The sequence below is a fragment of the Alligator sinensis genome, unplaced genomic scaffold, assembly GCF_000455745.1.
Source record: "Alligator sinensis unplaced genomic scaffold, ASM45574v1 scaffold29_1, whole genome shotgun sequence".
NCBI lineage: Eukaryota > Metazoa > Chordata > Crocodylia > Alligatoridae > Alligator > Alligator sinensis.
Genome location: NW_005841933.1, coordinates 2,994,084 through 3,016,269, shown reverse-complemented (window position 1 = coordinate 3,016,269; position 22,186 = coordinate 2,994,084). Strand labels below are relative to the sequence as shown.

The following is a 22,186-nucleotide window of genomic DNA, read 5'->3' as shown; positions in this document are numbered from 1 at the left end:
CCCCCAGGACCCACAGTTCTTTATTGTAAATTCTTACTTTCTGCCTCCCTATTAGAAGACATGGAAGCCTTTTCTTATTCAGCATGTTCTGAAAATAAAGTGATAAAAAAAAAAAGATTGATACTGTTCATTTCTGACTTTAATGCTTGAAATTTCTTGGCCTTCATGTGCTGTCCTTTGGCAGTAGTACTACACTTAATGAAACTTTAATCTGGAAAATTATTTCTTCATTTATTATTAAATCATGTCTTTTTCATGTTGGACCAAATCCAGATCTTACAAAGTTCTTCCTCTCCTTAGAACAGCAAAACTGTCATTAAAGTCAATGGAGTTTTTGTCCCAGTAAGGGCTTTGATATTTAGTCCGTTGCAATTTTGTTCTCAACATAATTGCATTTCAAGGCCATGGGCTAGATTAATGTAAGGCCTGATAGTTGAAGCTGGACAGGTTGGCATCTATACATTTAGAATTCATGGAACTTGTCCAGCTCTGAGCTTGCTCTTTAGATGAATGTTATCATCAGATAGCTGTAATGAGGATGTTCATACTGTGGCTTTAGAGGCAGTACTGTACAAAAGTCTTCAGTCTGCTGAGAGCTAACAATCTGTCTATTCCTCCATTTGCAATGTGCAAATACATTCTTGTTATTTTTTATTCCAGGACCGAGAATTTGGCTATAGCCTCTCCTGTAACGGAGTGAAGTGAGAAACTGGACAGATGCCTGTGCCGCCACCACCACCACCTCCTCCCCCTCCACCACCCCCACCACCAGGACCACCTGCTTCTGGAGGGCCACTTCTGGTAAGGCCACTTTTTTCATTTTAATAGGTTCAACAAGATAAGTTTAGCCAATCTAGTGCTCCAGCAGCAGTCAGAGCCTGAAATATTTAGGGGATAGCATTTGAGGAAAGAAGGTAGAGCAGTAGTTCTATTGACTTATTTAAGAGAGAGAGAGAGAGTGTGTGTGTGTGGTATTTGTAGCAAGAAGGAAGACCTGTAGCTTTTTCTATTGACTTTTTGCCCTTTTCTCATTTAAGGGGGGTGTGCTTCCCAGATCTAGGAGAGCTCATTTTTATATTGGTAATGCAGAGGTAGAGAAACTATATTTCTCCTTTTGTTTATTTTGTTTGCATTAGGCTTGCTGTGTTTAATTTTTAGGTACTTTTCTTTCTGGGTCATCCCAGCTTCCTGGGGATACAACGTGATATACTTTTGTATGTTAGTATGAACAGTTAAAGCCTGTCCCAGATTGCCCAGCTGCGTGTCATCAAGTAGAACACATGCCCTTGACAGCATATCTGCAGTGAGTGGGTGATGCTTGGCTAGATTTTCAGTGTTATTGTATTTTGGTACCTTCAGAAGTAATTATTGCATCCATGGTGATGCATCTGAGTGCTTTCTTGTATGTTGCAGTCACTTGTTCATGATCTGCTTTAGCCTTGAAGCTATGACCATTTTGAAAAGAATGAAATCTTGTATATCCACTTGCAAGTGCCAGAATCTCTCTTGATTTACTCATACATGACTCTGCTACTTTTGTAGTTCTTGCAGCGTAGATTAGTCTATTATCTCAGTAGCAATACAGTTCCCAACTCTCTTGGAAACAGAGGTTGACTCCTCTTATACTTCTGAGAATTGCCTCAATGATTCTGACATAAGTATAAACTTCAAAGCTTGGAATGTCTGTTTTCTAGTTTGGCGTCCAGGCCCATTTTGTTCTCATGTGAAAGAGTCTGTCTTTTATTTGATAATGTTCCAACTTTATCTTCACCTAAAGAAAAATTAAAGTGTACCTTCCCTACTTCAAGTTTTAAGGAGAGTTCTTGCATCAGTTTCACACGGTGATCAGGTCTGTGCTGGTGATAAAGAAAGCCATACCACACTTAATTTGCCCCAAAAGCTTGATATCTTTATTTACGCTGGTACAACTGTGTATATAGAGGAGATGAAGCTCATTTGTTTTGATAGTACTTTTATATTTCTGTTACCATTTCTATTCTTCAACAGCAAACTCAGCAGCTGTAGCAACAGCTGGACAGTTTTAGCAGTTCTAGCAGGTGTAAGACACAGATGCCAGCTCTAGAAAATATCTTCCTAGCAAAGAGTCTTTTGTAGCCAGTTGTTATGGATTCCCCAATTAACATCATTAACCATGCTAACACCCTGCAGCTGGGGATCCAACTTTGACTTTGCATTTCATATCAGCGTTTTGCTTCTGTAGACCTGGCTAGACAATAAGAATCCCCCTTAATGAAGGCTTCCTCTGTGATTCAGCTTGGGAATATTTTTTTCACTGTTGCAGAATCATATGCTTACTGCTTTATTCAAATTCTACTTAAAAAAACATTTTTACTTAGTTAAATCTGTACTTAATCCACTTTGGAGTTAAAGTTATTGTTTTTCATTGGATGGGAAGATGTAAGCAATTTGTGGTAACAGAACACATTTCTGGGTTAAAAAACACTATCTGGAAACAGGGTCTGCTCTGACTGCAGCTACCTTCTGCATGTTCCCAAGTTCCTTGTATTTGCTGGCAATCAGGTTCAAAACTTAATGTTTTCAGGTGTCAGACAGGACTCTGAAGCATTGAAGTGTTTCCTTGAACTTACTGGATAGAGCAGCATTCCATAACGATGGCAGACAAGGTTCTTTGGGTGGATCTGATATCTTTTATTAGACCAACTGAAATAGTTGGAAAACAATTATTAAGCAAGCTTTTGGGTTCAAAAACCCTTCGTCAGGCTAAGGAAGTTTCAGCAGTTTGTGTGTGCTATTCCTGGATGGAATGAAAAGTAAAGAAGCCAGAGGCTGGTTTGGTATGCATACAAGACAGGTAGTGAGTGAAAATGTAGATTGAGGAGTCAATGGGTGAGAGACAGGCTGGGGAGTGGGGGGAAGACAGAGAAGGGGGATGAAAGTGGATATAAGAACTTAGACCAACACAGCTACAACCTACACCCCTGTTCCATAATGAGTGCACTTAATTTTGGAGCTTATGTCACTGTTTCTGCCACCTTTCCCCTTCTGCACTACCCTGGTGAGAAACATTTCTGACTGCATTTTAAAAAGGATACTATCCTTGAAATTAACTGGAAGGACAAGCCTATAGCAAAAAGGTGTAGGTCACTTTTAGCAGAGCCAATGCTATACTGTCTTCCCAACAGGATCTACAGCTGTTGCCAAGAGAAATCAGTAGATGTACTGAAGCAGGATTAGGCCAGTTAAATATAACATAGAAAAAAGGACCAGCCCCCAGTTAGAGCTGAGGGTATTGCCTCTTTCTCTTGGAGGCTGAATGGTGAGTTATTTTGATGCTCCCTAATGTTCTAGGAAAATACGTTTAGAGGTGCCTCCAACTAGCCTAAAGCAGTCAGCTGTTATAGCTTGTGTGGAGACCAGCCCTTGGAAAGAATGCAGTTGTACTAACCCCATGTATTTCTCTTTGTACATGAACCTACTCAGCTGTCTTGTTCCCTTTCACTAAAGGAAGTTGATAGGGTAACTTCCAAAATAAGAGGAAATGGATATAATGGATATGGGAAAATGATTAATCTTAAAGGGTCTCACATATGGAGTGGGAATTTACATAAGTGTTTCATTCTAAAAATTGTACCAGGATAATTAAACAGGTGAATTGTTGGTGTATAGGTATGCTTTGGCTGCCACCTGTATTATCAGCTAATTCAGCAGAGAATAAGGCTGTTCACCTAATCAAATGAAATGGCATTTGTCATAGAATCAATGAGGACAAGGAGATGAGGCTAGAAAAGGAAATGGCCTTTGCTGCAAGGAGAGTTAACATGAATGGACTGAATGCAAGAGAAAAGAATAAGAGCAAGGGAAAGAAGAAACAGAGACAAAGGAGAATAAAGATGTAACTCTACATTTGGAAGAAAACTGTGTAAATTAAATGCTGAATGCAGCAGGGTTGTGGGGTTCAATTTTTGGTGGTAGAGGAGGTAAAAAGGCTCAGAATAAAGTATGTTTACAAAAATCCACTGTGTTCTTTTTGTTTGTTTGTCTGTCTGGCATTTGGGAGACTGCTGAGACACTATCCACACTCTAAGATTTTCAGCTTATGTGCCACACTTGCCCTATCATTTGTCTAACATAGTCAAGGGGTCCTTACAAATGCAGTACAGCTAAAATAATCATGCTTCACCAATTTTTTAAAATGTCACCAAAACTTTCTAGGGGATGTTAAGTTAGTCTAGTCACTTCAGCTGTCAACAATATACCCTGCCTGGGGTAGAAGGAATAATTGTTACATTACCTGCTGTTCTCTGTGTTTATCAATATCTAAGATTAGTTTGGACTTTTCCACAATACAGATATTAATATAAGCCAGAATATTCAAAGATTTTCCATCTTTCTCTTTCTCCACACCCTGAACTGTTGTTTGTGCTTGAGTCCCTTGCAATTTTAACTACGCTTCTGAAATACAAGAAAACTAGATTGGTTTTACTGTTTTTAAACCTTTCGAGCTCGAAGACATTCTTTTATGAATGCTTTAGTTATTGTTGGGTTCTGCTTGCTTCATAGCTTAGATTGTTATATTGCCCTTTCCTGTAATTCTGTCAGGGCAAAATGTCACAGATAATAATGAAATGGTACAGAGATGGTATTCAAGACATGCTAAGAAGCACCTGTGCCTAACAGCTGAAACACTAGTGGTTGCTTGAGTGTGAAGAAACATTTAAAGTGGATTTTCAAGGAGGAAGGAGAGGGCATGCGCAGCAGCAGATGTAGGTGGCTGAGTCAAAATGTAAATATAACTAATTGAATTAATTGAGCAAGACTGCAAATTCCTCATTTGAAGTGGCCCAAGATAAAACTTAGAGGAGAGAGTAACAAGAAAGAGAAAATGCTGGTATCTAGTTTCAAGTGCAGCCTTAAAAATCTCAGAAACAGGCTCCTTCTTATAGAAAAGAGGTCATGGGTCATTTGTCCTATGGTGCCTCAGTTTTGTTGGAACAGATGCATCATGTAAACTTTCCAGTCAACAGCATCTTTCTGTTTTTCTATTAAGGACACTTGTTCCTCCCTCCCGTGTCCAACCTCTGTACACCTTGGAGTGCGTGCCTTTTAATTTGGCTGGGGAAAGGTTGTCATGTCAAAAACAGAGACCAGAACTGGAAAGGACTGTAAAATGTGTGATTGTTAAACTCCCAAGAGAGGAACAAGATTAAGTATTTGGCTTTGATAGTCCACTATATATGTGTAAATTTTAATGGCAGTTGTTTCACTGTCCTGCTGCAACTGTCTATAGGCATGACTTTCTGATATTATGTTCAATCGGCATCTATTAAAATATCAGTATTTTAAGAAGTGTGGTATATGTACTAGGCCTGCTGGAGGTTCTTATTCACAGCTGATGTTTGCTTAATGATTCATACATTTCTGGAGTTTAAGCAAGTATTTCTAATCTCCTTCTGAATCAATGTTATTCCATATAATGAAGTCTCAGGATGGAAATGAACTGAAAAGTCACAGTGGTCAAATAATCAAAGCTAATAGAATTACCCCAGGAGACTATTTGGCCCATTATCATGTTCAAACCATTGTAAAAATTGTTCTTGCCCTAGAAATGCCTTTAGTTAGTGAAACGTAATCTTTGAAATAATACTAAGTGCAAACTATCACATGGATTGATTTTATCTGTTCCTTATTCTTCCTAAATAAAATAAGGAAATATTTCAAGAGCTGGGGAACATACAAAATGTCTATTGATTTGTTTAGTTTATATTATACCCTTACTTTCTACTCTTGCAATAAAAAAATACTTCAGAGGAACAAGTCCTCTCTATATAACACTGATAAATGCATAATTTACACTGAGATTAGAATTTCTAGCATTAAGGAAACACCAACTGTTGCCTGTAGCAAGGGATTTTTTTCCTTCTTCTCTTTCATTCAGTTGCTGTGTTTTATCAGCATAAACCTTGTTAACCCTATTTAAGAAACTCAAGAAAGCTACATTTTACTGAAGTACATGAATTTTTTGTGCTCATAATTTTGATTTGTTTAGAAAATAAACTGCATATGTAAAATAGCTTAGCTGAATAGCATGGTCACTTACTGGATTATGAATATCTTTGAATATCTTAAAATCGCTTGCACTCTTCATTTTAAGATCAGTGCATTTCAGTGGTGGTATCCTGTTCAGTTCAGTCAGATGTAGAGTTCTAAGATTACAGGCGATTGGACCAGTATCAGATTTTTGCCCCATACCAGTCTTTTCTTTCTCAACTTCCTTAGCAGAAGAAAATTAATTCTGGCTTTAAGTGGTTGTATATTTTCTTGATTTTATACTTGGTAATGCTGGAACTGTCTGCAGTGAGACTGAAAGATAAGAAACCAAGCAGAAAAAGAAGTATGCTTCTTTCACCTGCAGAGATGGTTTTGGACACTTACTATGGTAACTTACCTGACCACAGAGGGTTCTTTGGTGATGGGCAGGACTGCTTTTCCCTCTTTTGATGACCCCGGAACTGTTCCTGTGCTTCCATATCTCCTTCAACCGAGGCAGGGGAGGAAATTATGGATGGAATCAAACCTGTGTTTCCCATAAAGCAGTGACAGAGCATTAATACTAGGAGGATCAGATTTCGTTAGAGGCATTTGTTTCTTGCGTTCTAATTCTTTTGAAGACTGATCTCTCTCTCTCCCCCTCTCTCCCCCCCCTCCCTCCCTCCCTCTCTCTCTCTCTCTCTCTCTCTCTATGAGAGAGAGAGAGAGATCAGTCTCGTGTATCTTGATATGAGAGTGAGTCTTGCAGTATCTGGTGGTTTTCTTTAAACCCCAGTTTTTAAGATAATTATATAAAAGCTTTAGCTCTCACTTAAAATTTTACGAAAATGTCTATTTCTTGTTACAGAGAGGAAAAAAGAATCAAGTCTGCTCTAATAGCTTTGAAACCAGAGAGCAAGTCTTATTTTGGCATATAGTCATGAGATTTTATTTGATTTGTCCTTAAGCATCCACGCAACATTTGTCAGCTTAAGACCTACGGAAATTGGAGGATTGGACCAAAAGAAATTTCATGAGGTTCAATAAGGAGAAGTGCAAAGTTTTGCACTTATGATAGAACAATCCCATGTACCAGTGTAGGTTGGAGATTGACTGGACAAGCAGCAGCTCTGCAGAAAAGGACCTGGGGGGCCGTCTGTGGATATCACATTTACCTAAATAACCTTGTCAGCTCCTACAATCGTTTTTGTTTCATGAGAATCTCAGCTTTCACCAAAAAAAAAAATAATCTAGCACTCATGGTGGTAGAGGAGACCTTGAAAATGTGAGCTCAATAAGCTGAGAAACTAGAAGCTAAATAAAAGTTTTAAAGCTCATAAGATTAAAAAAAAAAATCAATATTGTGACCTTAAGATTTCATTCATTTTTTTAGACGCTTGAGTTTAGCAGTGCTCCTGAGTTTTATGTTATCACCATCATGGTGCCCTGTACTGCTACTTGTATGAAGCATGGCCCTTTATACAGAATTATTCAAACCCAAATATTTAGGTACTCACACTCAATAGATATTTGGCACTTGCTTGTATTTATAAGCATGAAAATGGACTTAGATGCCTAAATCTAAGTTGGAAAACAGAACAAATAATTCTATTTGTTGCCAGGCTGACCAAAACTGTAAATGAGATGCACATATTACTAGAGCTGTGCGAAGTTCGTTTCACTGATTTGATTCGGCCTGACTCGGGGCCCAGATCTCTGAATAGGAACTGAATTAAGAGGCCCATTAATCTCTCTGATTTGCTTTGGAGAGAGTCAATGATTCGGCCATAGACACAGCTTTATATAATTTTTCTGCATACCTCAAGGTACCAGGCGTGGCTTATGAACGATGAAATGGTGGGGTGGGTGGAGTGTCCCACAGGAGTGTGGGGGAGTCCCCCGCATGCTCTGTGGCATATGTGGAAATGGACCAGAAGTATTTCCAGTCCACTTCTGGGTCCACTGTAGAGTGCAAGGTGGGTGTCCCTCCACTACCCACTGGCTCAGCAGTTGGTACCTCCTGGGTCTGGAGGGGCACCCAGGGTTCCCCACATGCTTAGCAGCGGACCTGGAAGTAGATTGGAAGTACACCCAGGATCCCCCGCGCTCCTGTGGAATGGTCCTTCTGCCCCACCATCTCAGTGTTCACGAGCCGTGCCTAGTACCACAAGGTATGTAGAAAAAATATATAAAGCAGTGTCTATGGCCGAATCGCTGATTGTCCAAATCAGAATCGAATCTTCAGATTAAGATTCAGCCAAATCAAATCGGGACAGTGATCCAAATCAGCAAATCAAATCACTGTCCTCTGAATTCGGCCAAATCTGAATCGCTTCGCACACCCCTACATATTACCATTTGACTGTGCAGTGCCAATGTAACAGGAAGGATTTCCCTGGTGGGAGGGGGTAGTAATGAAGCAAATGGTGGATTAAAGCAGCAAATGGAAAAATCCTCTTTCTACGTTGTTATTTTTCGATGCTCTACCATTGATACTAGTGCATCTCTTAAGAGTGATAATAGTGAGAGTGCTAGTGAAGGCAGTGCATCTCACATCCTGCATGGCTGTACGGATTTAACCACTTTGTTGTCTAGTGATCACCTCTGCTCAGGGTTGAAAAAGAAGTTAACCTGCTGATAGCTCTTGCACAGTACTGCAGTGGTGGGAATTTTAGGAATAAGTCTAGCATTGACTCTGTTTATGAGATGCGTGTTGCCTGACCTTTTAAATCTGGGAGAATCGGATTACAGAGTTTCCTGCATGATTAATACTTAGATCATAGTTGATAATTATTTGCTGGGCAGAGATAAAATTGCAGAACTGTAGCTCTCTTTTGGAACAAGAGGAAAATAAGTTGCCAGGAACTATTGGCATGTGTCCTCATGTAGGTTCCATCTGAAAGACCATTTGTTTTTGTTTGATGTCAGTTCCTTGCATAGCTAGTGCTTAACTCTCTGAAAGAACATGTGATTGTTGTGTTTATACAGGTAAACTAAATGACAAGGATTAATTACTTTCCAGTGGTGTTATAGAACAGAAATGTAAGAGGTGGCACTGATCTGTTCCTGCCTTTGACAGCATAGGTGGAATCCCACTGATGTCAGAATGACTTCTCATTTTAGACCCTTTCAATAGTATAAACAGAGCTTTCATGCAAATAGTTGACCTTCCCACTTTTACTTTCATTTCTATCTTTTCTGAACAGCACATACCCTTCAATGCACAATCATTACCATTTCAATCACATACCCTTCAATGCACAACCATTACCATTTCACCCTATTATTTGGTTTTGCATTCTGTACTAGTAGTTCTGAGTTCTTCCATTTTGTTGCCAAGGCTCTTTGTATACAAATATTTCAGTTGATTCTCAGGCCCCCAAGACATGCTACATTTAAGACGTGATTAACCAGCTAATCATGCCTAAAGTACCATATTTACCCAAATTCAAAATGACTGCCCCCCCCTTATTACATTCTAGACATAGAAAAATTATACGTTTGTTATAATTTTCCGTTTGTAGAATCTAATTATTGGAGGGCTGTCTTAAATTCCTCCCCCCCCCCCCCCCCCCCCCCCCCGCTGCAGTGGGGGGCAGGTGGTGGGAGAAGTAGTGGCGGGGGGAGATCAAGCAGCTTGCTCCCTTTTGTGTCTGCCATCCCATTGCCTTGGCCCTTCTCTCCCTCTTCCCCACCTCTTCTCACTTATCCTTACTCTGGTGCTGAGAGGCTCTGTCCCCACTCCAGAGGCAGTGGCATAGTGGCACTGGAGTGCAGCCAGAGCTGTCATTGCTGCTGCTACCAAGCTGGGCTGGAGCTGCACTCTATGCTGGGGCAGGGGTAAATGACAGGGGAAGTGGGGAAGTATGGCAGAAGCTATGGGAGAAGAGAGGTGTGGGGAGGGGCAGAGGCAACAGGGGGGGCAGGCAGCAGCTGTGGCTTCAGCTTGGGTCAGGGCCAGAGCTGACACTGGACCCACAGCAGCTGCCTGCCTGACCGCCCCACTACCTTGTACTCAATTACAAGATGATGGGCTTTTTGTCTCATCTTGGAATTGAATAAGTGTGGTCATAACCTAGCCACATGTTGAAGTCAGTTTAAGGCGTGATAATACAGTAAACAAACCACAAAGTTGTTATACATTGTACATGTAAAAACTTTGGCTTATTTGTATCATGCCTTAAGTTGAGCATATGACTGGTTGGGGCTGGACTGTAACAGATCCTGACACTCAGCCAAGTGTCAGCTGAAATGCACATGTGGTTTTCTTAAGTTCCTGTAGTTTTATAGGTCCTGGCACACACAAACCCTGGGATCAGGCTGCAGAAGCCCAATCCCAGGGTCCCTGTGCCCATGAATGAGTGAATGTGTGTGCCCTCCAGCTGGTGACCTCCCTGGGGCCAATTCTATATCCTGGTTCAGTCCCTGGCCCCAACTGACCATCACCTGATTGTGTTTCAACTTGTTGGTGTGGAGGGAGCTGTGGTTCATGACCCAATCCCCAGTCCGTAAATTGCACTTCTTGCCATACCACACATGCATGGCAGAACATGCAGTTATTGGGATGGTGGATTAGATTCTATCACACCTTCAAATGAACACATAGGAAAGAATTGGTGTGGGATGTAGAAGTGGATGGTAAGTTGGCCAGCAGTGACCGTGAGGTGATTGGGTTCAGGATCCTGACATAAGGAAGAAAGGTGAGCAGCAGAGTATGGACCCTGGACTTCAGAGTAGCAGACTTAGACTCCCTTTGGGAACTGATGGGCAAGATCCCCTGGGAGGCCACTCTGAGGGGGGGAAAGGTGTCTAGGAGCCGAATCACCAAATCCAAATTGAATTGGGAGACCCTTTAATCTCTCCAAATTGAATCGGCAGCCTCTAATTCGTTTTGGAGAGATTTAACGATTTGGACATAGACACAGCTTTATATGTTTTTTTTTTCTATGCACCTCGACGTACCAGGCGGGGGTCGTGAACGCTGAGATGGTTGGGCGGATGGAGCGTCCCACAGGAGGTCCCCCATGCACTCAGTGGCAGACCTGAAAGTGGTCGATTGCTGAGCTGCGGGGGCATGTTGGGGATCACCTGGCAGCGGACCCAGAAGTGAACCAGAAGTACTTCCAGATCCACCATCGAGCATGCAGGGGATGCTTCCCACTCCCCCTGTGCTCTCTTGGGACGCTCCATCTGTCCCACCACCTCAGCATTCGCGAGCCATGCCTGGTACCTTGAGGTACATAGAGAAAAGGTATAAAGCTGTGTCTATGGCCGAATCACTGATTCTCTGAATCAGAATCCAATCTTCAGATTCAGCTGAATCAAATCGGGACCATGATGCAAATCAGCTAATTGAATCACTGTCCCCTGAATCAGGCCAAATTCGAATCGAATACTGCCCACTTTACATACCCCTAGTTTCTACAACTATGTTTGCAACAAGAGAAAGGTCAGAGAAAGTGTGGGTCTTTTACTGAATGGGGAAGGTAACTTAGCGACAGATGACGCAGAAATGGCTGATGTGCTCAGTGCCTTTTTAACTTGGTCTTCATAGGCAAGGTCAACTCCCAGACTACTGCACTGGGTAGCACAGTTTGGGAAGGAGTGAGCAACTCTCAGTGGTGAAAGAACAGGTTAGGGACCACAGGTTTCCCTTGCTTTATGCAGGTTCTGTATGTGCGAATTTGCTCTTATGTGATGATCCTTTTTATACCAAAAATTTGTTATATGCAAGGTAAATTCACTTTTATGTAATCAGTGTAGTGGAAGCCCCCAGTCAGCTGCTTTGTGCGGTGCATTGTGGGAGAGACACGCACCAAAATATAGTCTTCTGTGTGGATCTGTGCTCCTTGCTTAATTATCTGCGACAAGTGTTTCTGTAGTGGCCATTATGGTTTCTAAGCATCCCACTAGCTTATCTCCTCCCCCTCCCCCTGGTCCCTCAGTGAAGTGCAAGAGAACTTTGCTAACACTAACACCTTTCACCACCCTCTCTTCACACCAACTTAACATTCACCACCACCCTGTGCTTGTTTGCATTGTCTGCTGTTGGTGCATACCAAAATTGTGTTGTAAAAATGGTAGAAATGGATCTGGAGGTCAGTACAGTCAAAGTCTTGGAACATATCCCTATTTGTTTAATTGTAAAGTGGGTTCCCTTTATGCAAATTCAAGTTATGTGCCATTTTCCAGGAATGCATGTATAGCATAAAGCAAGGGAAACCTGTGTTTAGAAACATTGGACATGCACAAGTCCATGGGGCAATACATCCAAGGTTGCTGAGGGAGTTGGCTGATGTGATTGCAGAGCCACTGGCCACTATCTTTGAAAACTTGTGGCTATCAAGGGAGGTCCCATATAACTGGAAAAGGGCAAATATAGTGCCCATCTTTAAGAAAGGGAAGAAGGAGGATCCAGGGAACTACAGACCAGTCAGCCTCACCTCAGTCCCCAGAAAAATCATGGAGCAGGTCCTCAAATAATCCATTTCTAAGCACTTGGTGGGGGAGGAGGTGATTAGGAATAGTCAGCATGCATTTACCAAGGGCAAGTCATGCCTGACCAATCTGATTGCCTTCTATGATGAGATAACTGGCTCTGTGGTTGCGGGGAAAGCAGTGGACATAATATACATTGACTTTAGCAAGGTTTTTCACACCATCCCCCACAGCATTCTTACAAGCAAACTGAGGAAGTGTGGGTTGGATGAATGGACTGTAAGGTGGATAGAAAGCTGGCTGGATTGTTGGGCTCAATGTCTAGGTGGCTGCTGGTATCAAGTGGAGTGCCCCAGGGGTCAGTCCTGGGGCCAGTTTTTTCAATATTTTCATTAATCTGCAAGATGAGATGGATTGCATCCTCAGCAAGTTCATGGATGACACCATGCTGTGGGGAGTAGTATATATACTGGAGAGGAGGGGTAGGATTCAGAGTGACTTGGACAAATTGAAGAATTAGGCCAAAAGAAATCTCATGAGGTTCAACAAGGACAAGTGCAAAGTCTTGCACTTAGGATAGAAGATTCCCATGCAGCAATACAGTTTGGGGAGTAACTGGCTAAGCAGCAGCTCTGCAGCAAAGGACCGGGGGGTTATAGTGAACAATAAGATGGATATGACTCAGCAGTGTGCCCTTGTTGCCAAGAAGCAGGGCTGTCCCTAGGGGGTGTGAACTGGGGAGACTGACCCAAACCCCAAGTTTTGGGGGGCTCCGTGGTCAGTGCCACGTAGGCCCCCCCGTGGGTGCCATGCACTGCTGCTGCTGAGTGCCACTGGCTCTGCCACTGCCACCACCAAGCGCTGCTGGCTCCAGCCACTCGCCCCTCAGGCCCCACGCAGGCTGATATGCCCCAGGCCCCCCACACACCTAGGGACAGCTCTGCCAAGAAGGCTAACAGCATACTGGGCTGCAATAGTAGAAGCCTTGCCAGCAGATTGAGGGAAGTAATTATTCCGCTCAATTCTGCACTGGTGAGGCCACATCTGAAGTACCGTGCCCAGTTTTGGGCCCCCCCACTATAGAAAGGATGTGGACAAGTTCAAGAGAGTCCAGCAAAGAGCAACAAAAAATGGTTAGGGGGCTGGGGCACATGTCTCATGAGGAGAGGCTGAGGGAACTGGGTTTTAGCCTGCACAAGAGAAGATAGGGGATGGGGCGGGATTTGATAGCAAGCTTTAGCTACCTGAATGGCGGGGGTGGTTCCATAGAGGATGGAGTTAGACTGTTCTCAGTGGTGGCAGTCTCAAGTTGCAGTAAGGGAAGTTTAGGTTAGATATTAGGAAGAACTTTCTCACTAGAAGGGTGGTGAAGCACTGGAACAGGTTACCTAGAGAGGTTGTGGAATCTCCATCCTTCAGAGTTCTTAAGGCCCAGCTTGACAAAGCCCTGGCTGTAATGATCTAGTTGGGAATGATCTGCTTTGAGCAGGGAGTTGGACTAGATGACCTCCTGAGCTCCCTTCCAACCCTAATTTTCTATTATTCTATCAGCCAGTAGCCTTAATATCCACACCCAATTCCTTAACCTGATTAGACAGTCTTTTCACCAGTTGTATCACCTACCTGACTGTTGTTGCTGATGACATCAGTGTTTTTCTTTGCTTTGTTTTTCTCTGACCCACTAGTATTAATGTATTGATTGCTGTATCCTTATTTATCAATTTTCTGTGCACTGCATCCAGGCATTGGCAATTACATGAGTCTTCCAGAATTTTCTCTTCCTTTCTTACTACTTAATCGTGTGACCTTGATCCCAAAATGTCTGTATTATACTCAGGTGGGATTCACCCAATGAGAAAAGTACTCCATGTGATTGTTTCCCAATGACTGAACATCCCCAAGCCTTCCTTGAAGAGCTGATCCTAGAGCCATCTGTTGATCTTCATTATCTTGTCACATTTGCCCTCCCTTGGGAACTGAATGAAGAATGATCAAGATGCTGAATACTGTTCCGGGAGAGCTCATTCCCCTGTACATACTAGTGCAGGTTTCACTTCGATAAGCCCAATATAGTAATAGAGTGCACTGTCTGTTAGATAAAGTGTCTGTTAGAATATCATCAAACGTTCCCACCTGCATTTTGATTTGAACGTTAACTGGAAAAAATCGAAGGGGCACATTTCAACAAAAGTTACCTACAACCTAGATTTGCATTTCTTTCTCAGGGCTCCTAATTATACATTTTCGACACATCTTTAGAACCTGTTAATTAAACCAAGAAAAACCATGAAGGCCAAGTCTCTGCTGCATGCCTCGGTCCTTTTAGAGTCATAGGCTGCATGGTGCTAGTAGTGGTTCTCAACCTTTTTGGACTTGAGGCTCCCCTCATCTAGCTCCAGGCACCCCTCTGCAACTTTTGTACGTTGAGCAGCACCCCATTTCAAAAACTAATTAATTTATTACAGTGCTTAGCTCCTAACAGCGAAGCTGGGTAGTGGGGACAGGGCAACAGTTAGGCAAAGACTGGCCTTATCACCTCACATGCTCATCTTCTTGCACCTCATGGCACCCTTCAAAATCTTGTGGCATCCTGATGGCCTGGAACCCTGGTTGAGAATCAGGGCAGCAGCAGGCACCTAGGACTGTGGGTCTGAGGTTGAGGGCAATTCATTTGCAGGTGCTCTATCACTCATTTCAGTACTTGTTTATCTCCCTGCCCTGCTACCTTTGTCTTCTGCTTCCTGCTCAGATTTGGTCTTTGATAGTGGGGCCCATAAAATTCGTCATCTGTTCAAAATACCAATCTTTCTTTATAGATCCCTTAATGGGCTGGACTGTTGCCCATTAGACAATATCTTTAATCAATTGGTCAATTTTCATCTAAACTGAAGGTTTTAAGTAGCTAATGGTAGGCCGCTCTTATTGGAAAGCCTTGTGACTCAAGGTGGCTCTGAATCTTACCCACTTTTTTTCATCTAGAAAAGAAAAGAAGTAAGACCCTTGTTGTTTTTATAGCTAGAACTGGGTGAAAAAAATGGTAAAGAGCAAGTTCATAAAAAAAAATTGTGATATTTGATTATCCCTAACCTATTCACAAATTCAACTTGAATTCACAGAATTTTTCATCTGGAAAAAGAAACTTGAGGTTAGGGTCACAGAGCTGCTGAAGGAAGTAGCTTTGGAACTTATTTGTCTCCCTTAGGTCAGGAGTTAGAGCACTCATTCACAGTGTGAGACCCAGATTTAGTTTCTCTTCTTCCCAAGAGAATTTGAACTCGCATCTCTGTGTGCATTAAGCAGCAGGATGTATATAGTATTCTGATGTAGATTTCCTGAGTTTCTTTTGTAGGAGCTGTTTCATTGTTGCATAAAATATAAATATTCATTGAGGCAAAGAGCAAGTATGGATACTTAGCTTCCAGTTTGTGCTCCTGTGAATGTTTAATTTATACAAAGTGCAACTGCATCAGCAAGAGAGATTGAGAGCAACTCTCTCCACCATACTGTAAAAAGCACAACAGATGGGCCACTCTCCTTGTAGACTGGGTTCAGATCCCTTCACATGGAGGAGGGAAACAAAGTGGGTTTTCCCACATCCTGCATGCTAACCCCCAGGCTGGATAAAGGAAAAACATCAGTTCTGTGAAACTCACCCATCATTTTTTCTTATTTTCATATGAGTGACCAAAATGAAATGTTGTATGCCCAATAAATGTTTTTCTTTTTTCAGTGAAGGAGGAAAAATGTTAAATTTGTTTGGATCAAAGCCACAGGTATTGTTTCACCTATTTTAATTCTGCTGCACCAAAAAAATTAATTATTCTGACAGCCCTAACTACAAAACTGACTATGGAAGAACATCCAGAAGAGAGAGGGGCTTCATTCTGGTGATGCTATTTGCTTAAATGGGTCTGTTTATTCTTCCAGGGATTTCCCCTTCACTTCAGCACAACACTGTGTTTGTCAATCTGCTTGCTCACTATAAACCCTAATTCAGATTCAGTTGTTGCATTCCAGCATAGGGTTATCCATCCTACAGCTGAGACCTGCCTTCTTTCATCCTAGATGTTCATAACACTGCCTTTGACTGTAATAAAATGCATTATTTTTAGTATACCTAGATTACCAAGCGATCCAGATCATTCCATATGCCTGTATTGTCCTTCCAATTACTTACCACTCTGCCAATCTGTGTCCTCCATGGATTTTATCAGCAGAGATTTTTAAATATTTACTTTCAGATTGCTTTTCATTAACAAAAGACCTAAGACCAATGTCTGTGACACCTCTCTAAAAACACTACCTATTGGCAAGTACTTTCTGAGATTGTCCTTTAGCCAGTTTTTAATCCATTCAGCATATGCTCTTGGTATAGTTTTTTTAAAAGGCATAATTTTAGGAGCACGAAAGGCAAAAATACGGTGAAGATTATTGAGAGGACTTTTTTTTTTTTTTTTTTACATTTGGGTCACTGCATGAGTGACTTATTCCATTTGTGTTAAAACAAAACATAAGCGGTTATTTAACATGACATTCTTCTTGTGCAAAACAACAGAACAATAATCTGGTGGTTACCAAGGAAATGAGAACCCACCATTCATTCACATTTTGATTCAGGAAAGGCAAGTAAATGGAATTTAATTTCATTCTACACTACCTTAGGCATCTCTGGCATTTAGTAAAACAAATGATCCTCATATTTTCATCTGCTCCCTTTTGGATTTTCTGTGAAGCATTGAGATGTTTCCCAGTCTGTAAATAAATGTAGCTTCTCTGTTGGTGAAGGACAGTGCTCTGGAAGAATGACATATTTTGTATTGCAGCTCTGGTCCCACTGTGACCTCCAAGTAAAACAGGTCTTTATCTTTCTGCTTAAAACATTCTTATATATTTATATTTAGGTAAAAGTTTAACTCCAGTGAAGAGTTCATTTTGTGTTTTGACTCTGCCTGTTCCTTCAAGCATTTTTTGGTTCTGTTTTGGTATTTTGCCAGTATAATAGAGTCATGAATCCCTAGCTAATTTTGCATCCTTAACAGATACATGAACAGGTCCTGAAAGGGATGCTTGAAAAGTGTGCTTGCAGCTAACTGTTTTGAAGGAGATTTTCTTTTCAACGTACAGTCATATATTTGATGAGTATTTTGTGATAATCAAGGCCAGCAGACTACCAGTGAATGAATGTGCTGGATATTTGTGCTAAAGGGAACCGACACTTCTTTACCAGTAATGTGTTGCAAATGGTGGAGGTATGGGGAATACTGTAAACAAGAAATCCATTGGAGAGGTCTGACTGGTCTACAACCAGGCAATGGACACCCAGATGAACACCCCAGACCGTGTTCACTTTGTAATGAAAAAAGAGAATCCCTAACAAGCTGCTCAGCAGCCTAATCAATCGCCTGATGCATCAACCAGTCTGGCCATAGATTATAATCTTGACATATAAGAGGAAAAGCAGCTAGAAGACTAGGAGGGGGTGTATATTTTTAAGTAGATATTTCAACCCACCTACCTTCTAAAAGTAAATAAGGTATTTCAGAATGAAGCATTCCTTCTTTTTGTAATATAAAAAAAAAAAAAGTTGTTCCCTTTGTTAGAGAGATGCTGTATCAGGAGTCACTTTTGGCAAAAATGTAATTTGCAAGTATATCTGTTGTACACAAGTTATTAGGACTCTGTTTATTCCAATACCTTACCTGCTCACAGGTATGGAGCAGGCAGGCAGAGGGGGGTAGTCAGCATAATGAATGGACACTTGAACCCAGAAAGAAGAACGCAGCTGTTGGATCTAATTTTAAACCTAACAGTCCTGCTCAGGTCCTAATTGCTGTGCTACTGCGCAGTCATTACTGGGAGTTGGGAAAAATAAGCTTCAAGGTGCTGAAGAAAACTTTTATTCAGAAACAGGTCATATTTGCTCCAGTTATGTTTCGTCCATTTTTCGCAGTGAGTATTGTGAATTTCTGAAGGAAAAGTGCCTGGAATAAATCCTAGTTAATATATGCCAGAGTGCTACTTATGCCAGGTCAGCTGTTCAGAGCTTTGATAACTAGACTTGTGTCTTGTTTGTACATTAAATGTTATTTAAAGCACCACTGTTACATAACAAAGGCTACCATATAAAAACAAATGTATGTTTCTAACATCCTCTTGAATAATATGCTCATAGTATAGTTGCAAAGTTAACTTGGATTTTTACATCAGATAACAGGAATGTATTTGGCATAATTATCACCTTAGGTTGCCACCTAGTGGGCATGTATGATTAAGCTTTTCTTTAAAAAGTTTTTATGGGAATAAACCAGGGGCAGGCAATTATTTCGGGTAACCCTGGAATAAACCTAAACAAAAAATACAAACCTAAATTATTTTATTATTTTAAATCAGTAGTATGTATGGAACAGAGTAATTTAGTGAATGCTAGATGTTTCCAAACTTACTTCCCTTTCAGATCATCTCAGATGGGAGGGGTGGGGAGAAGGGGGGAGTGTTGATAAGCCAAAATAAATATAAAATTCAGGTGCAACAATCTTATGCTGCTAAAATTTATTGTGAAGGTAACTTTCAATTATTAACTATGATTATTAACCTGGATATTAAGGGCTTGTTTCAAGATGCTCTGTCAAACTGGTGGGGTCACAGAAAGGGGGCCTGAAAATGAAAAAAAAATTACAATTGCAAAACGAAAAGTTTTAATATTGTGCATTTCCAGGACTGGCAATGTTATCAATTGAGAATGAACTATTTAAAGGCATTGATACCACAGATGTGATAAAGACTTTTGCAACAAGGCCAATTATTATTTTTATTATCATTATCTCTGGCGAAGAGGGGCCTGATACTAAAAGTTTGCCTGGAGCCACCAGGAGTCTAGGTACAGCATTGATGGTAGTGTGCAGTCTGGAGAACCCATGGCCCACATGGTGTGCGATTCCCACTGGTGCAACTCATGGGGCATGCAGCCCCATACCAATTAGAAGGTAAACAGCCTTGTTATAGAACTGTCCTGTGCCTAACTGCCCCACTGGGTTTGGAAATCTCAATTTTGCTTTCTTGTATCTGTTCAAAGAAACTTGGTTTCAAAGAATTTGCCAGCAGAGCATGTTTCTATTGTGGCATTGCATACAATTCCAGATTTTAAAATAACCAGCATCTCTGATTTTAATTTTATGATCATACCGAAAGCTATTACTTTCTGGTTACATTTATAAAACTGGAAAAGCTGCTCTAATGTAATGGATTTAAAGCAATCTGCTGAAACTGGCATAAATTCTAATACTGAGGAACTCAACACAGTACAAATTACCGACTTGTGATATAATTTAAATACAAGATGCTATGTTGTGATCAGGCTAGGTTTTCATACTATTTTATGCCATCATTATTAAGTGTTCTTAAAGGAGAAAGAGTAAAACAGGAAAAAAAGCAGATTTTGTTCTCAAAAGACTCATGAAATCCCCCTTTCATAAAGCAATTAAAATTAAAGTTCATGTTGGAATTACCAGATAAAGCAAAGAAGTCTGGCAGCTTTGGTAGCTCACATACCAGATGTCAAACTTAATGAATTTTTCCAGATGAAATTAAATGCAATTAATAGACACCTCTTAATTTACAGGTGTGTCATGTGAATTGCAAGAATATATAATTCAAGACACAATAACAGAAGAGTTCCAAGATGACAGCTGCTTTACCTATTACAACTTTTTCCTTTTTCCCAGCATTTAACTGTCTTAGTGCTTAACATTGTTGTTTTCAACAGGCAAGTACAGAACCACCAAAACCGAGAAAGGAAGACCAAAAAGCTCGAAGTGCATTGCTTGCTGATATTCAGCACGGGACTCGCTTAAGGAAAGTAGCACAAATCAATGACAGAAGTGCACCACAAATTGAAAGTAAGTGTGCATGGCAAAGGCATTTTGTGTATGGCACGCAAAGGCAATGAGCTTGGTATGTGTACCTTGGTATGTGTACCTCGGGGTGGGCCACAAGGGGCTTGATCCTTGTTGTGGCATTGCAGTCCCAGCTGTTTCCCTGCCATTCACCTTGAGGCATGCATGCACTTGCCACCAGCAATGAGCTGAACTGGGACTCTGTGGGCCCTGGTGCAGGTGCCTGCAGCCTCCCCACCCCTTGCTGCGAGCAGCCCAATCTCTTTGGTGGGTGGCAGGGGCCTGCCCAGAGCCTCAAGGGAAGGGGGAAGGCTGCACTGCCACAACAAGGATCAGGGCTGTCACAGCTCCTCTGCTGTCTACCCCTGGCATACCAACTACAAGTCAAGGTTTCAGGTGTTCTTGGCACTCTGCCCAAAAACATTGCCAACACCTGGTCTAACATCAATTTTGCTTAACAGGATGTGCAGCTATCAAGAGAAACTTAATTTGCCAAACTTATAACTCCCTCAAAGTCATGAGCTCAAGATTTGTTAGTTAAGTGCACTTCTGATGTTATAACATGCTATCATAGACATTTCACAGCAACAAATTTAGTCAACCCTTCTCATAAACACATTTAAAGAAAGAATGTCTAGCCAAACTGTTTGCTTGTCTATTAAGTCCTAGAAGCAGTGAAACAAAAATATTCTGCTGAGCAACTTAGGCTTTCATTTAGTTAGAGATGCTTACTTTTTGTCAAGTCCTCCTTCTAGAAACAAAAATGTGGTACTTAAATGATGAAAATAATGTTTAAAAATAATTATAAGTTTCTGAAACACCAGTGGGTCATTCCATTCTCACACAAGACCACTCCTAGGCTCCTAATTATGGCCACTGGCAGGTTGTCAAATGTTTTTCTAGCATTCCTAACACTGAAGGAAAAAATAGCTTTCTATAAGGCTGCATGACTGTGTGCTGGAATACCATATTGAACAGCAGGAAGGATTCTTGGATGAGCTGGTACTAATGAAACCCATGATTTTTTGAAAGGTTATGAGTGACTTCTTATCACCATCCTCTGTTTTTCAGAATTGGATGAAAGATTCAAATCCAAAATCTATTAGTTTTAGTTTAACAGTGGTTGAACGTGAGACTAAACTGCTTTTAGCCACCAGAGGGTGCTGTGCTCTAAGGTGTTTGTAAGATAGAAAGGTCTTTTTTTGTTACTTGTTGCTTATGTTAGACCCACAAAATGGAGTTTGCGGATAGAGTTTGCTCTGACAATCTGAATGTAGATGACAAATCTCACGTATAACATTCCTCTTTATAATAGAATCCAAAGGGCCAAACAGAGATGGAAATAGCTCAGCAAATACCAGAAGTGCCCAGCCATTGTTGGGTGGTCTCTTTGCTGGTGGCTTTCCTGTTCTGAGACCAGCAGGCCAAAGAGACATGACAGGTAAGGTATACTGTTTTTATGAAAGGACAGATGAGCAAAATCGGACTAGTGCTTTCAAATAAAAAATATTCCACAGTGCTTTTGAGATTTGCTTTTAAATCTCTCATTTACTTTGGCATCCAAGTAATACGGTCCTTCATGTCTATACTTTGCCATTTAGATTCTAAATAATAAATTAATTATATATAGGGATAAGGAAAATATCCTACTATAGAAATACTGCATGTTTCTAATGCTGTTCCTCAAATCAGATTTTAAGCTTTTAAGACTTTAAATCTCCCTGTCACCTATATTCATTTTCTTTCCTCTGATGTCATTTATTTCTGCTGCACTAGAGCTGTCCGATGCTGTAGAGGCTCCTAAGAAAAAAAACTTTTTACCTAATGGATCTAAGAAGACTTCAATC

The 22,186-nt window shown here is 41.1% G+C and overlaps 1 protein-coding gene across 13 annotated transcripts in view; it reads left to right on the top strand.

Moving 5' to 3' along the window:
• WIPF3 (WAS/WASL interacting protein family member 3) overlaps positions 1–22,186 on the top strand; it is a 68,605-nt gene that overhangs the window by 31,545 nt on the left and 14,874 nt on the right. For 11 of the 13 annotated variants that reach the window (XR_003093055.1, XR_003093056.1, XM_025198956.1 and 8 more), the window contains 3 exons: positions 661–801; positions 20,210–20,342; positions 21,655–21,780. Coding sequence is in view for 10 of the 13 variants with exons in the window: in XM_025198956.1 (XP_025054741.1) it covers positions 718–801; positions 20,210–20,342; positions 21,655–21,780 (343 nt within the window). In the remaining 3 variants the exon portion in view is untranslated. Of the gene's footprint in view, positions 1–660; positions 802–19,289; positions 19,431–20,209; positions 20,343–21,654; positions 21,781–22,186 lie in introns of those variants that run through there. The other 2 variants (XM_025198963.1, XM_025198968.1) reach the window with 2 other exon arrangements.